The sequence below is a fragment of the Chenopodium quinoa genome, unplaced genomic scaffold (genome assembly GCF_001683475.1).
Source record: "Chenopodium quinoa cultivar QQ74 unplaced genomic scaffold, ASM168347v1, whole genome shotgun sequence".
Taxonomy (NCBI): domain Eukaryota; kingdom Viridiplantae; phylum Streptophyta; class Magnoliopsida; order Caryophyllales; family Amaranthaceae; genus Chenopodium; species Chenopodium quinoa.
The window spans coordinates 1,805,704-1,822,282 of NW_018745684.1; the positions used below are offsets into that span (position 1 = coordinate 1,805,704).

General features: G+C 38.6%; 1 protein-coding gene across 1 annotated transcript; it reads right to left on the minus strand.

The window, feature by feature from the left end:
* Window positions 1-10,143: 10,143 nt before the first annotated feature.
* On the minus strand, window positions 10,144-16,040 carry LOC110717803 (probable arabinosyltransferase ARAD1). The gene is made up of 9 exons (XM_021896580.1): window positions 15,360-16,040; window positions 14,628-14,801; window positions 13,687-13,844; window positions 13,461-13,608; window positions 12,720-12,835; window positions 12,427-12,565; window positions 10,980-11,090; window positions 10,641-10,709; window positions 10,144-10,486 (listed from the first exon to the last, which is right to left on the minus strand). The coding sequence occupies exons 1-9, from the start codon at window positions 15,855-15,857 to the stop codon at window positions 10,358-10,360; spliced, it is 1,542 nt and encodes a 513-aa protein (XP_021752272.1). The 5' UTR covers window positions 15,858-16,040; the 3' UTR covers window positions 10,144-10,357.
* Between the last annotated feature and the right edge of the window lie 539 nt (window positions 16,041-16,579).

Here is a 16,579-nt window from a genome sequence, read left to right on the forward strand (position 1 = left end):
GTCGAAGTCAAAAAATTACTTGATGCAGGGTTCATTCGGCAATGTTACTTCCCAGACTGGGTTGCAAATGTGGTGCTTGTTAAAAAGCCGAATGGCACCTGGCGAATGTGTGTAGACTACACAGACTTGAACAAGGCGTGCCCCAAAGACAGTTACCCTCTGCCTAAAATTGATAACCTGGTCGACTCAACAGCCGGCCATGCCTTGATGAGTTTTATGGACGCCTATTCTGGTTTCCATCAAATTCCTTTATGGAAGAAAGATCAGGAGAAGACGGCCTTCGTCACTGATCAGGGGTTATACTGTTACACAGTCATGCCGTTTGGTCTAAAGAATGCCCCGGCTACCTTCCAACGAATGATAAACACAGTGTTCCTTGATCAGATTGGGAGAAACGTCGAGGCATATATTGATGATATGATTGTCAAGACTAAACTTCAGAAAGATCATCTGACGGACCTCCGAGAAACTTTCGCCACACTCAGGCGGCACCATGTCATGCTCAATCCCAAGAAATGTGTATTTGGTGTTGAGTCTGGGAAATTTCTCGGATTCCTTATCAATCAGAGAGGAATAGAGGCGAACCCTGAGAAGGTACAGGCGGTCATTGACATGCAGTCGCCTCGTACCGTCCGAGAGGTTCAGAAGTTAATAGGTTGTCTGGCGGCCTTGGGGAGATTCCTAAGCCGATCAGGCGACAAATGCCTATACTTTTTCCAGGCAATTAAGAAAAAGGCAAGGTTCGAATGGGGGCCGGATGCTGAGGCCGCCTTCCAGAAATTAAAGGTTCACTTGCATTCCTTGCCGAGGCTGGTCAGCCCTTTGCCCAAAGAAGATCTCTACATGTACCTGGCTGTTTCTGATCATGTGTTAAGCGCTGTGCTCCTTGCTGAAAGGGACGGCTGTCAGCTACCGGTCTACTTTGTCAGTCACGTACTGAAAAATGCCGAGTTGAGGTATCCCCTAGTGGAGAAATTTGGTCTTGCACTCTTCATGGCTGTTAAAAAATTGAAGCCCTACTTTTTGGCACATGCAGTCGTCGTGTATACCGACCAACCAATCAAGCGGCCCCTTACCATCATGGAGTCGTCAGGACGAATGATCAAATGGGCCATAGAAATACAGAGCCTCGAAGTTACTTTCGAGCCTAGAAAAGCAGTGAAGGGGCAAGCCTTTGCTGACTTTATTGTAGAGATGACTCGTCCTCCTGACTCTCAGCAGTGAAGGGGGCAGTTCAGTATCAGCAGCTGCCGCCTGGTCAGCACTCTTCTTGCTGGACTCGGCTTTAGCTGCACCCTCTTTTGATGCCTTACCCCCAAGTGGCACAAGCGCCACAACCGGCTCTTCCTCCTCCAACGCACCTTCCAACGCCTCTTCTTCAGCAGCCGCCAGGATCTGTTGATTATATGTTTCCGAACACTGGCGGTACGTTCTTTCCCATGAGGCAAAGTCGGCACTGGGGAACAGTCGTTCCCAGGTCATGCGCTGGATTTGAGCGGAGTCTTCCACCATCTCCCGGACGAGCTCTTTCTTCTCTTGCTCGGCCTTTTCCGAGAGCTCTTGGGTAAGACTCTTCTCTTGGCTTACCAGGCGTTCTTTTACGTTGGCCAAAGACTTCTCCATGGCTTCATAAGAGTGCATTTTTTGGCGAAGAGGTTTCATCTCGGCCTTAAGGTTTGTGACGGTCGCCTCCAGCTCGTCAACCTTCTTTTGGGCCGCCTCTAACTGAGCCCGAACAGCGGCGGTAGCCTGCGCCTGATAATAAAGAAGATCAATGGTCAGTACTTCATTTTGGGCAATTTGAAACATTGCCTTATCACAGCTGGAGGCGGCCATAGCTTTTGCGGCCTTTACCTCTTTGTTTTTCCGATCAATCGGCTTGCGAAGGCTGTTGACTCGGAGCAGAGCCTAAGTACAAAGAAAAACAGGCGTCAGCTTCCAAACAAAAAAGATAACAGGCGTCCTGGAACTCAAAAACTCAAAAATATGCTAAGTATACCTCAGCAAGGACCCCTGAAATCCCATCAAGGTCAAGGGTGCCGGCACCCCTGACCGCCTCCCTTTCAGATGGAGGAACTACTTTAACCATGGACTTGGCTATCTCAACCAAGTCAAGCCCCTGAGGGCCGGCTGCATTAAGCGAAAGGAAAAAACAAGTTAGACCTAGTCAAGAAGGAAGCAAGTGTGAAAGTTTTTACAAGTGATTGTCCATACTTCTAGGCGGCCCCGCCGGGGTTTTAGAAGACGTGGCCGGCTGCTTCTCAGCCGCCACTGTTTTCCTGGAAGACCCAGGAGAGCTTGCAACAGTCGTCCTCCGGGCCTTGGGGTCCGGCTGTTGCGAGGAAGAAGCCCTTGGAGTGCCAGACTGAAAACAAAAGGAGTTAGTATATGCATAAGACAACTAAAAGAGGAAGAGTTTTCGAAGCCTACCAAGGGTGCCCCTTTGTTGGGGGAGTCGGCATAAGACTGTTTCATGAGCGAGGCCCGCAACATGGCCGCCGCAGTCTTGGATGCTGTTATTTTACTCATGGCGTCAGCTGCAAGAAATAAACAGCAAAGTTAGTAAAAATCCTAAGTAAACAAGGCGTGAAAAAACAGAGTATTTGTCAGGCCGGCTACCTCTAGAGCACCGACTGCTGAGGCCACAGGCGGCCAAAAAGTACTCGTCATAGAGCCACTTGAAGCTCGGGACGCAGTTTAGGGGTACTTGCTCTCGTACCCCTGACATAGGGTTCACCCTAGTCTCTACTTTGAAGAGTCCTTTGTCTAGGATCTCTCTTTTAGCCTTTGGGGGAACAGGCGGCATGCTTCGGCCGCCTGCGAGAAGAGGCGGATCCCTATTCCACTTGTTAAAACGTTGGTTCAGCTCCGTGTCTGAACCCTCAATGATAAGGAAGGTGTTCCGCCAATCCTTCCATTTGTTCGCCTTACCTCTCGTCATGAGGTAACCCCTATGGCTTGTTAATTGATACCAGCCGGTACCTCCCGACTTAGGGGTCCGGCTGAGATAGTTCATGTGGGCGAAAGCCTCAAAGCTTGGCTCCACCCCGTACATTTCGCACCCGGCCACATAGCCGAGTACGTTTACCCAAGAGTTGGGGGCTAACTGCCATAATCCCAAATCATACCCATCTAAAATCCGCTGAACAGCCGGATGTAATGGGAAGCGTAGTCCAGCTTTGATGGCCGCCACATAGCAGCCAAAGCAGCCGTCATCATAGCTGGTACCAGCCGTCCAGACGACAGTGTCTTCTAGATCCGGCACGAACAGTAAAAATTCCGGGCCCATTCTGTGGTTAGCAATAAAGCTCGCCACTTTGTCTTGCATGGTTGCGATCCGGCCCCGGGGTACCATGCAGTAGTAGGGGGCGTTCTCCTCTCTGTAAGAGGCGGACGGCTCCGCCCAATTGTCCCCCTTCTCAACTGCATGAGAAAGTCTCGCCTCTTGTAGGCGGCTATGTCTTTCTTCTGAGCCTGGAGAACTGTGGCCAGAAGAGCTGGACTCGGACTCGTCCTCTGATGAGTCCGAAGAGGACGACTCCTCCCCTCTCCCAGAGGGGCCCGCCTCCTCTCCCTTAGAAGGAGCAGGAGGAAAATTAGACATGTCAACGGTAAGATGGGAAGGGACCACCTTGGCCCCTCTCTCAGAACTGTCGGCTTGGCAGCCGTCTCGTTTCAATTCTACATCTGGCGCCTGGTCAGATGTTTCACTAAGGAGCACCCTTTGGGAGGAGCCGTCTGAGTTGGATATCATAGCAGTCTGTTTCGTTCTGGCCATCACGTTCTGCATAGACACAGATACAGTCGGACTTTGTATAAAGGGCAAAGATGGGTCCAGAAAAGGGCAGGCGGCACTCCTAGTCCTAGATTCAGCCGTCCCCGGTGACCGGCTGATCACTAACTTAGGTCGTGTCGTGTGCTTCCGTGGTGCCATTTCAAAAAATAAAAAGAAAATTAAGAGTAAGAGAACTGAGTTACCTGAACGGGTGACGGTTGATGAAGTTCTGGAAGTCCGGTGCAATCGGCTTGTCAGAACAGGCGGTAGGCAGAAAAGGTCCGAAATGTCAGAGCAAGTTCAGGGGTCCGAATGTTCTCGCAAAGTTCTCAAATGTGAAAATGACCGAAGTTAGCACTTCCTTTTATAGGCAAAGTGAGAAGGCGAAGGGTCGCTTCCAAATTCAAAATTTGGGCGGGAAAATCTCTCGGCCGTTTGCAAGGTGACACCTGTAGCAGGCCGTCGCCTGTCACCGTGCGACACCTGTCACAGGCGACACGTGACCAGTCACGTGCCACCTGTGAGGGGCAAATGATTAGGGGATTTTTATCCACCAATCACCGTCTGACAAGTGGACCCACCAGGTTCCGCCACGTGTCCTTCACGAAGGCCAATAGGAGCCTGCCACGTGTCAGTCACAGATACGTCCTCTACGGACCAATCGAGGCACGCCACGTGTCCACCCATGCCAAATGGGAAAACCGGCCATCAAGGCCCAATCCAGTCTAGAGGCCCGGTCAGCCCTAGGTTTACCTTAAACCTAGAGAGTGGCACGCTTCTCAAGGCTATAAATACTTAATTAATCCTCATTAATTGAGAAGAATAGAAATCAAGCAGAGAAGAACATAAATATTACGGAACACCAACAACCGGCTAATCTCGCTAACGACGCAGATTACCAACACTAAGCACTCTCACCTAGAGAGATCTTATTACTTTAAATTCCGTATTAATTACTCCTTAATCAGGTACTAACTTGACCGTTGGAGGCGGAGCTCTCAGGAGTCTCCGTTATTTTGCAGGTACAGGCGTCCGGTTCCAGTCTCGGAATTGTAACTCTCCCGCAGGACATCAGAAAACCCCGAAACAACAAGGGCAACGATGATTCAAGAAAAATTAAAACAGCAAGCATAAGAAACAGCAGCAACAAAACTTATCATAAATTCATAACACAAAAGGCAGCAACACAGCACCTCAAGCTGGCAGGAGGCAGGAACCAGCTCATGCAGGCAACAATATAGGCAATAACAACTCAGCAGAGACAACAACCAAAAGGCAAAAGCACTACCAGCAGGCAGCAGCTCATAACAAGTTCAAGCAACTTCAAAATTATAGCTTTTGTTTTTTAAAATTGCTCTCAGATTTACATCACCGAGCAATGGTTATTTTAACAAAAACTTAAGAAATGCTGCCAGCAAGTCTGAAAATAAATGACAAGGGCAACGATTTTTCAAGATAAAATAAACCACAATAAGACACAAATACCAGTTATGCAGATGAAGCACTTTCGGCTTCAATCTCTTTACCAATAAGGAGGACGTCTTCCTCAACATCCGCTTGATAACCACGGCACCAATTTTGGGTGGTAACCAATGCCTCAACATTCTTTGGCAAAAGTTTATCCCTATATTTGTTCAAAATACGACCACCCAAACTAAAAGAAGATTCAGAGGCCACCGATGTAATAGGAATGGCCAAAACATCCCTTGCCATATTAGCTAAAATAGGAAGAGAAGAAGCTTGAAATTCAGAATTATACAACAAACGTGATTACAACATATATCCTAACAGAATATAGAAAGTTATATACGATACAGTCACATATGTGTACATTTTAAGTACTAACTTTAAGCCAATCATATACAATGCTTGTATTCCAACAATATGGGTTAAAAATATAAAGCTAAAATCCCAATAAATAAACAATGCATGTATTCCAACAATAATAATCACATAATTTGAACAACCCATCATCATTACTTTTAAATCGAGCATAATAAACAACAAAACAGCACAAATCTACCATTTTCCCGTAAAAAACAAAAATACAATCAACAACAGATTTTACTCATTTTAGGCATAATTCGACTATATTCAAGCAAGAACAAAAACAATAATCAAATACAAAAACAGAAAAACTGTATTAAAAAAAAAAACAAAAAGGAAAAAGTAATTACCTTTGACGGCTTGAAGGAGATTTGAAGATGGAGAACTACCTGAACTGGAGATCAAAAGAAAAAATCAAGAATGTAGATTATCAGAACTTGAAATAAAAAAAAAAATACCGAAACGAAAACGAAAAAAATCGAATAAATTAACAAAAAAATTACCTTAGGGTTTGACGGCTTGAAGGAGAGGAAGATTTGAAATCAGAAATCAGAAATCAGAACTTAGATCCAAAACAAAAATGAAACGAAAACAAAAACCCTAAATAAACAAACCGAAACAAAAACGAAAAAAATCAAAACGAAAACAACAAAAATTAACAAAAAAACGAGAATGTAAAGCGAGAAATCAGAAATGTAGATCCAAAACACAAATGAAACGAAAATAAAAACCCTAAATAAACAAACCGGAACAAAAACGAAAAAAATCAAAACGAAAACAACAAAAATTAACAAAAAAACGAGAATGTAAAGCTAGAAATCAGAAATGTAGATCCAAAACACAAATGAAACGAAATTGAGCTTGAGATTCTTGAGAATTTCAGAACGAAAGAGTGAGAAACTGAGAAGTTAGAGAGAGAAACTATGACAGATTGTGAGATTGAGAGAGAAACGGCTGAATGAGTGAATGAGAATGGCTGAGAGAGTGAGAGTGGGTTTTTTTTCTAGGTTTAGGTTTTACTTCAGTTGATCTAACCGTCCATATTCAATCTCAACATCTAAGTTAGATCTAACCGTTCATTTTTTTTTTTTTTTTTTGTAGATTCTAGAATATTCATCTAGATCTAACGGTCTAGATTTTCTTTGTGCTTTTCTAGGTCTTTTTGACCGTTTTTTTTTAATTATTTATTATTATTATTATTATTATTATTATTATTATTATTATTGTTAGTATAATTATTTGTTAATATTATTATTATTACTAGTTTACTACTACTATTATTATAATATTATTATAATTATTATTATTATTACTATTATTATTATTATTAGTTTATTACTTATAAGTTATAAATTGTAAGAAACGCAAATGTTTCAAAATTGAAATTGATTCAGTACGACATAGTTAATTACTTAATGAGTTAATGGCTTAATGCTCATCAATATGACAATATCTGACATCTGTGAGTCTGTGATTGTATATCAGTATATATAATAAACTATAAAACTAATAATAACTTAATAAGTAATAATACTAATAACTAATAAAGTAATGAAAATCTAACCATTGTTTTTCATGGGCATTCATTCAATCTAACCGTTGTATATTTGACTATTCGTACATTAGTATTGCATAATGCTTTCATCAGCACTTTAATTAGTGATTTCGTGATTTCGTCCATTTAACTTATTAAGTTGTTTGAGTTAGTAATCTAAATAAAGTAACAAACTAAATAACGAATCCATTTAATCTCGTGTAAGTTATAATTTATAAGAAATGCAATGTTTGGAAATGGAAATTGATTCAATACGATATTGTTAATGTATATGTAATTATATTATTATGTATATGATGTATATCATATCGTACGAATGTACGGTTGGTATCATTATCATACTATCATAAGTATCATTGCCTCATTGAATTATTGGTATGTACTATAATCGATAAACATATTTAGTTATTTACATATCTGATTATTAAAACTTAAAAGTTTAAAACACTTGTTGATCAATCTAATTGAATACTTGTACATTCTTAATTATCGATTTATCGTATTATAAGTATCAACTCATTAAATCATGGTCATGATTTCGTGATTTCGTCCATTTAACTTATTAAGTTGTTTGAGTTAGTAATCTAAATAAAGTAACAAACTAAATAATGAATCCATTTAATCTCATGTAAGTTATAATTTATAAGAAATGCAATGTTTGGAAATGGAAATTGATTCAATACGATATTGTTAATGTATATGTAATTATAGATTAATTATTATGTATATCATATCGTACGAATGTATGGTTGGTATCATTATCATACTATCATAAGTATCATTGCCTCATTGAATTATTGGTATGTACTACAAATCTACAATCGATAAACATATTTACATATCTGATTATTAAAACTTAAAAGTTTAAAACACTTGTTGATCAATCTAATTGAATATTTGTACATTCTTAATTATCGATTTATCGTATTATAAGTATCAACTCATTAAATCATGGTCATGACGCGATCTTTAAAACAATCATGAATTCAATTCATGACCCAAACCGCTTATAAACCGAACCGACATGATCCAAACCGTTCATAAACCGAACCAATTGAACTGTGTAAACCCTCTACTAAACCGGCCCATTTCAAACTGAACCGACATGATTCGCACCGTTTATAAACCGAACCGATATTGACCCGGGTAAATCCGCCCCTAAACCGACCCATTTCAAACCAAACCGGCTTGATCCAAACCGTTTGTAAACCGAACTGACATTAACCCGGGTAAACCCGCCCCTTAAACCGACCCGTATCAAACCGAACCGACATAATCCGAATCGTTTATAAACCGACCCGCTTATGACCCAAATCGAATTTAAACCGCAAAGAAATAAACCGAAACCAAACCGAGCCGTGACTAACCCAAACCGAACCAAATCGACCCGCCAGCTAAACTAAACCGTTTCAATCCGAACCGCTCCAAACCGAAACCGACTCAAACCGAGGTCAAACCGAACTGCCAGACCGAAGTCCCACCCCTTATTAAGGACAGTCATTGTAACATGCACTTTTGGTTTTGAGCTGACCTCATAAAAGAAATTTGCTCTTAACATCTTTTTGTTGCAACAAGTATTTAATCAACTATTCCGTAACATATTTGTCAGCAATTCTTTATTGTATGTTAATAATAACCATATACTTCGTATATGAAAATAAATTATCTAAATATGTCAACTTGTATGGAAAGAAGACATTTTAGGAGGCACAGGTGCAACTACTTTGCCACCTAAATTGAATCCTTCCTAGTTTTTTTTTTATAGTACATACACTTTTCAATTCTTAAAAGTTTGACACTAACTTGTTTGACAATAGTAATCATGGGTTCTAATATGGTTATTTGGCTATTCCTTACACCGTAAATGTTACTCCGTACTTTCTTAATATTTCCTTGGTAATTCATAAGGTAGGATAGTTATATTTTATAAGATGTACTAAAAGTCAATTGTAGTTTTATAAGAAATCAAACCATATCTATCTAAGAACATTACATCGTATTATATACACTTGATATTTTCCAGAAGTCATGTATCTCATTTCTCGCCTTTAAATAGATACAAAGTACTAAATTAGTTGGTATAAATGAAGCACTAATAATGGTCTGATCTCGATCGAGATCAAGAGGAATATACATGCTGGCGTTCCAAGAATTTGCAAATCAAAAGAAAATTAAAGTCGAAGGTACAAAATTCATGTGCACCGCCTTTATAGTCTATGCTACCCTAATCATTTCATATACTTCACTAATTTATAATTTATTAAGGGCCTAATTAAGTCATTATAGTCTTTGCTACCTATATCATTTCATATACTTCACTAATTTACAATTTATCAAGGGCCTAATAAGGTCATTGTCAAGATACATATAGTCAAAATTCAATAATGATCATGTCACGAAAAAAAAAAAAAACAAATCAATAATGATATACGATGAAAAAAGAATATAATATGCTTGCAAGATCTAAGCCGAGAAGTATGGGAATAATGGATGCTGTCTTTTTCATGCGAGGACCATTATTATCCTCATTGTCCTTTTTGTTATTTTTATAGGACTGTCCCCAGTAATGATATAAGCTGCGCCGTTAAATGTGATTATGATTTTATCGTGCATTCCTAAATTAACATCAAACTTAGAATACTCTGTATTTGAGACTGTTTTCGTAAATATTCTGAGTTAACTCAAAGTTGGAATTTTTCAAGTAACATGAAAGTTGACATAATGTAAGAGTTTTTCTTTATCCTGATTAATTTCAATGCAAATGAATGCTAGACTATCCATACTTGACCAATTCAACATCCTTGATGCACTGCAAGACCTGCGGTGGTTTATGATCAATCATCCTTGGATCTAGCCTTGATGAACTGCAAGACCTGTGGACTTGGAAAAACTCACAAGTTCCGGTACTCATCACAAACCAAAAGTAACCGCAGAAGAGAAAATATGGATCGAGACATTAAATAATAAGGTTTAACTTACCCACAAGGAAAAAAAAATGTATTCTTTGCCAAAACAAAGATAAGAATAACATATTACAAATTGGAGATGTGAGCATTCTATTCCTTGATCCAAATAGTAAACACAGTGAGACGTATAACTGAACTATTATGAACATGTGAATCCAAAAAGGCAATTCTACACCAGCAACAAGGAATTACAAAAAAAAACTGTGGAAGGGGTTATCTATGATTAAATTTCAGTCATAGCAAGGGACCTGAGATACTGGAATTCGACTGCCTGCATTCACATGTGCATGTGCTTCTGGATCCCTGAACCACACGTTGTGATCTCCTGATATGAAGTTTGATGTTCACCAGCTTACCAGCGATCTGCAGCATCTTTCTTAAGTTAGCAGAAAATCAATAGGGCAAAGGACTGGGTGGGGGAGCTGTCTAGTACACATTTAACAAGCAAGCCAAAGTTTGCATGGCAAAGTGAAGGGTTGGCGAGAAATAGACAAGGTTATGAGTCATAAAAACGAACCATTCTCCATGTCAAGTCTTCAGGACCCAAAGGTTGTGCTGGATTTGAATATATGAAATGCCTCGAGTACTGAAAATAAAAACAATTTCAGTCATAAATTATCATAAGCAAAAGACAATTAAGATAATTATGCTAGTTCAAAATGGAAATCCACAACAAACCCAAAAACAGTTTAGAAACCAGGGTGAAAATCTCTCCTGTTTCTTTTACATAACGTTAAAGGCAAGATGATAAGTAACGAGCAGACGAGAAGAGATGGTTCAAGTTCAATCATATTAAAAGATGCTTCTAACATTTCTGGCTTATTAGGCAGCCAAAAAATTACAAACTTAAAATTACCATGGCCAAGAATTTTTGTTTCTCTTTGATCTGTGAAGGACTAAATCCTTTAAGGTGTGTTAATAGCCAACCCGGTCTTAAGGCATCATTTGATGAGACAAATACAGCCATCTGCATACATAATGACAAAAAGAATCTTGAGTATAAAATTCAGTTCAAAGTACTTATAACATCAACGGATTATTTGACAACTATGACAACTTAGTGAAAACAGCCAGAAATTTGAAGCAAATAGCGAGCAGCATAGCTTAATAAGATGCTGATTCACATTAATACTTGTGGGTTTCTAATAATAGTAACAAAACACTATTAGAGCCAATTGCATCCAAATTAAGCTATACAAATGTCACCCTTTTGGAATAATGAAAGACACACAGAACTTAGTTAAACATTTAGAATTCAAAAAAAAAAAAAAAAAAAAAAAAAAAAAACAGTTACACACTTAGAAAATTTATGCAAATGACAAGCAGCAGCATAGGCTGACAAAGCGCTAGATGCTAATGCACGTCACAAAATATGTGGGCACTATATACTAGTAGCAAGATAATAGATGATACTATTATGCATGTGGGCAGACTCAGATTCGGCTTGTCAAAGGATACTGGGGATGCACACACATAGGGCCCAGCTGGACTAACCCCTTGACTCGGATAAGAGGTGCAAGCTGGGCAGAAAGCTAATTGGGGATCCTTGGGATACTAATTGCATCCAAACCAAGCTTTACAAAATTCCAAGGAGCCAAGGAGGTCATGCAGCCAGACAGCATACAGTAATAGCAGCTCTTGAGCAAACTTGAGCTATCAGTTTAAAGATTAAAAAGTCAAGAATGTACGACAACAATCAAGCTTGAAATTCAAATCCACCTCAATTTCGTCTTCCAACGGGAAAAAAAAAAAAAAAAAAAAAAAAAAAAAAAAAAAAGGAAACATAAGTCTAATAATTATATTACCATCAGAGAGACGAAGAAGAATAATAATTGAAGAGCTTTGCAAAAATGAATATGCAATATCTATACAATCAGTTCAGTTGACTACTGATTGGTCTATCAGTGTGCAATTAGTGGCTAGCAGTCAGCAATATGCTAAATTACAGTCAATATATAGCACAATAGCAGTAATGGATAGAAAACATTAACACCGAACATTGTGGATGAAAGGAAAAAAAAAGGGGGGGGGGGTAAGTTATAAAAAAACGATATTATGGTTGATAATCTACTGTTAGTCCTTAGCAGTTTAACATGTCAAAAAAATCATGATGACACAAGCTATGTTAAATTCTATTCACTTGAGAGGTGTACGTAAATCTTTTTAGGGTCTAATATAGTGAATATACTATGTGAAACCCAAAAATGACATTTTAATTTGAAAAATTCCTAACTTAAAAATTGACATGTCAAACGCTAAAACAGTCCAAATGGCATTGGCATTGCCATAGCCAATAGCCATACCTTCCGATAGTCAATGATTCCTTCAAATGGAAGCTCCAGCTCGTCACTGACAATAACAGGGATGCAGCCACTAAATATAGCATCAAACAATCTTGCAGATGATGGAGTGTCACCAGCTGGGCTCAGGCAAAAGATGGACCTGCCAAGCATGAAAAACTACTCAGCAACCACAATTTGTAGATGTAAGATACTATTCAGCTAAAAATCTCAACACAATTGAATGTACTGAGAATTAAAAACGAAAGAAAAAAAAAATTAAGGTAGATTGTCTAAGTGAAGTTCATATATCTCACTTGCGCATTCCATTTTGGGCTGCAGCTTTGCCAGCCTCTCCAGATGTCCCTTCCTCAATGACTACACCATCAGCACCAGACAACTCTACCACAAGTTTTGATCGGATCTTTCCTCCCTGAAAAGCAGAACAGCAATATAAGTAAAGACATTTAACACCTTGTGTATGGTATTTCCAACAAATGTCTTTCTTCTTTCACAAGCATTATCAGACAAAAACTTTATTTTCAGCAATCAAAAGCACCATTGCTTTTAAATAACTAAAAAGAAAATCATTAGACATGTACACAAAACATTTGCCTTAAGCTCAAATTTAACAAGGAAGAAAGAATGATAATGAATAGTTACAATATCCAAGTCTAATGTCTATCCACTACCTCCAACTCATAACATATTTCCACTCACATTCCACAGACACTTAGAAAGTTCATTAGACGGCATTGCAAAAGGTATCTTGCCCAAATATTTTAAAGAACATTCAACTTTATAGGGAATGCTATACAATATCATAAAGGTATAGCAGCAAAAGAATTAGAAAAAATGAAAACATGTCGATAGACTTTGTCTTTGATACAAACCCATTTTGGAAATCTTAAACTGCAGTATGCACGACTTACCATGCATAAAAAGAGTAGGAAGTATTTCAGTTCAAGTTACTCCTAATAGTCCCAAAACAACACAAATTATCTATAACAATTCCAAATAAAATACTGAATGCTAGCTATCAAGAGAAGGTTCCTTACAGCATTTCTTTTAAGTCTCCCACGAAAAAATAGCAGTGTACTTCTCTTGGATTCATATTCACGTAGACAATATGTGTCGCAAAAGTCCACATTAGAAACATATGGCAGAATCAGGTCTTTCTCGAGGTAGACCTGGCCAGGCTTGTACCTAAATCCAACACATAGTATCCAAATCAGCCACATTAACTTCTTCGGTGGAAATTAAATCACAAAAACAATCACAAACCAGTTTCCTGTTGAGTCCATGTCAGGTAATAGCCAAATTGCGGTTTTCATAAGTCTACGAACTGATTTAAATGACCAGGGATGATGAACTGGAAGTATGTGGTCTCTACCCCCAGAACGCTTCCATGCCGGCTGATCAGTCACCCATTTCAAAACTTCCTACATCAAAGCATAACTTACAGTTACTTGACAAGAACATTAAGATACAGAAGAAACCATCATCTCAGAGAAAAAGATTGAAGGAGGAACTTGGCCAGCTTCAGGGTATTGACTAAGGCCCCACAACGATAAAATGTCGATTAAATAGTTATATTAGACAAACTACTGCTACTTCAGGAAGCAAAGCTGTCAAACAATTTGTTAAATAGCAAAAAAAAACCTTGAGAGGGGAAGAAACAAAAATGTTGAAATTATGTGCACGAAAAACCTCATCCAAGTGAGCTCCATGCAATTGTGAATAAAATTAAGCATGGAAAAGACTAGATAAATAATCATACAGAATTTGAACATCGGACCTGAAGTCCTGAACTAAAGCTGCATGTTTACAGAAACAATAAATGACACGTTTCAATCTCAAATTCAAAACTGGATTGTCTGATGAGCTCATATCATAAAAAGACTTGGAGGTGATTTAGAATTTTGGATACAATTCTGAAGAATAAAAAATTTCATCAGCAAAAACTTCATTGACAATTTGACATACACATAACAATATTCTCACACCTATAATCATAAAAGGACTCTGAGGTAGTTTAGAATTTTGGATACAATTCTGAAGAATCAAAATTTCATCAGCAAAAACTTCAATGACATACCACATACAGATAACAATCCAATGCAAAATTGCACACACCATAAACCAAACATCAATACGAGGTTTAACTAGAGCAGGAAAAACAAAGCAAAAAACAAAGAAAATGAATATCAGAGAAGCACTCACACCCTGTAAAGTGCTTTGCACTGCTGTTTTTCCATCAAGAAGAAGCTTATAGTGGTGAAGAATGGGATATAGAATAGATCAGCTTCCTCTTGCTTGTGAACGCGTATGACGTTTTTTAACAGCCTTTTTGGCTCTGGAGCAATCAGATCAGCCCAAAGCCAGTAGTCAACAGAATGCTGCGAAAGAGTAAACAAAAGTAGATCATTCTCATCCTTAAACAGATTATCATAGGCAACAGCACTATAAAGAAAACTGAGCCAATAAGCAATCGACACCAATGTACTTTCAAATCACACTTACTAATGTAGGATTTGATTCGCAGTTTCATAATAAGATGCTTGTTATCAACAACCATATGAATTAACAAGCGTAATTAGTATGGTATTTCAAGACAAATCCTTAACAATAATTTCTAACCAATGCAGCAATGCTGCCCACAAAATTGGGGACCGAGGGAGTTCAACTAAAAAGGCAAGTAATTTAAGTTTTGTGAAGCTCTAAGTAGCGAGTTGCTTCAACTTTCTTTCTGCCTTTTTCGTGTTCGAATTGATTTTCGAGTTTAATTGTCGGAAAGCTCACACGCTAAAATTCCAGTTTCAATAATTCTCAGATGATAAACAAATTGATGCTTCAACACACAGCAATAACTAATCAAATCAACAAAGTAATTTCATAAGCAGAATCAAAGACAACAAAATATGCCTGAATCTCAATAGAATAGTGCAGAAATTCACCTGTTCGATAAGACGATGAACAGGGCTACCATTAGAGGTCAAATTGGAGGTCTCTTTATAAGTATTCCGAAACAACCACAACAAATCATAAGTAAATTTCGATGGCATTTCATACACATAAACCCTAATCGGCATCGAACCAACAGAATAATACGATTCATCACCAATTCTCTCATTTTCTCTCTTCCAAATCAAATCATCGAGCTTCTTCACACTCTCATCGTCAGCGGAACTCGCTGTATCATCATTCAAATGCTTGGGGAGCTTGTTCGTGAGGAAATTCTCGAGCGATGTGACGAAAGAGTACTCGAAATTAGGGTTAGGGTTTGGGATAGAGAAAGAGGATTTGGAGGAGAGAGAAGGAGTTGCAGAGGAGAAGAAGAAGACGATGAAGAAGAAAGTGAGGAGAGAGAGAATGATGATGATGATTGGAGAAGTGTAGATTGGTCTTTCTCTTGAGGAAGATGAAGAAGAAGAGTGGAGGTGTTTTCCTGCCATTGTTGGAAGGTAGGAGAGAAAAAGTGAGCAGGAGAAGGGGGAATAGTGAATAGAGTGAAGTGGGAAAGTTTTGAGATCTCTGTTTGAGTGTTTGTTTTCACATGGTGATCAATGGTAAATTGATGGAGTGACGGTAGAGGAAAGAACGACACTAGACCCGTCGGTTGAGCCGTGCTAGCTCACGTTTTGGACCCATTAATAAAAAATCATATCGTGTTGGGTTTTTGATAAACTTAAGTCGGGACAACAATTGAGTAAATGAAGCTGAAAGAGAAAATTAGTTATCATGCTTAAACAAATTTTTAAATAAGATCGTCTTACCATCATAATAAGTTCATATTAACTCATAAACGTGGTCTTACGATTGTAACAAAAGTTGTCTTACAATGGTAACACAGTCTTATACAAATTGGTTACGACTTACGAAACTTCTTAGTGTTTGATGACAATTCGGAATGGGGTAGGGGGTTGGCTAGGCTTTGGGGATTCAAACTTCAATCTTAGTCAGTTAGTTCAAAACCTACTTGCAAGCCTATTTTAAGCGGCTTTTAGACATGATGCTTATGGCCCTAATCATTTGTCCGACTAACCATACTTGTGAATACCTCTAGAAAAAACTACTTTTTTGCCCTACATTTCTGCTTTAACATTTATGGCGGATTCATGGTAACTTAGTATTAATAACTAAGTTATTAATGGTTCTGATATGTTCATTTTATATA

Bases quoted from the DNA above. Each gene is read 5' to 3' on its own strand.
- LOC110717803 (XM_021896580.1), bottom strand. From the start codon at position 15,857: ATGGCAGGAAAACACCTCCACTCTTCTTCTTCATCTTCCTCAAGAGAA. The intron at 14,802-15,359 runs GTGAATTTCTGC...ACTCTTTCGCAG, and splicing joins TTCATCGTCTTATCGAACAG to CATTCTGTTGACTACTGGCT. The intron at 12,566-12,719 runs GTGAGATATATG...CATGCTTGGCAG, and splicing joins GCCCAAAATGGAATGCGCAA to GTCCATCTTTTGCCTGAGCC.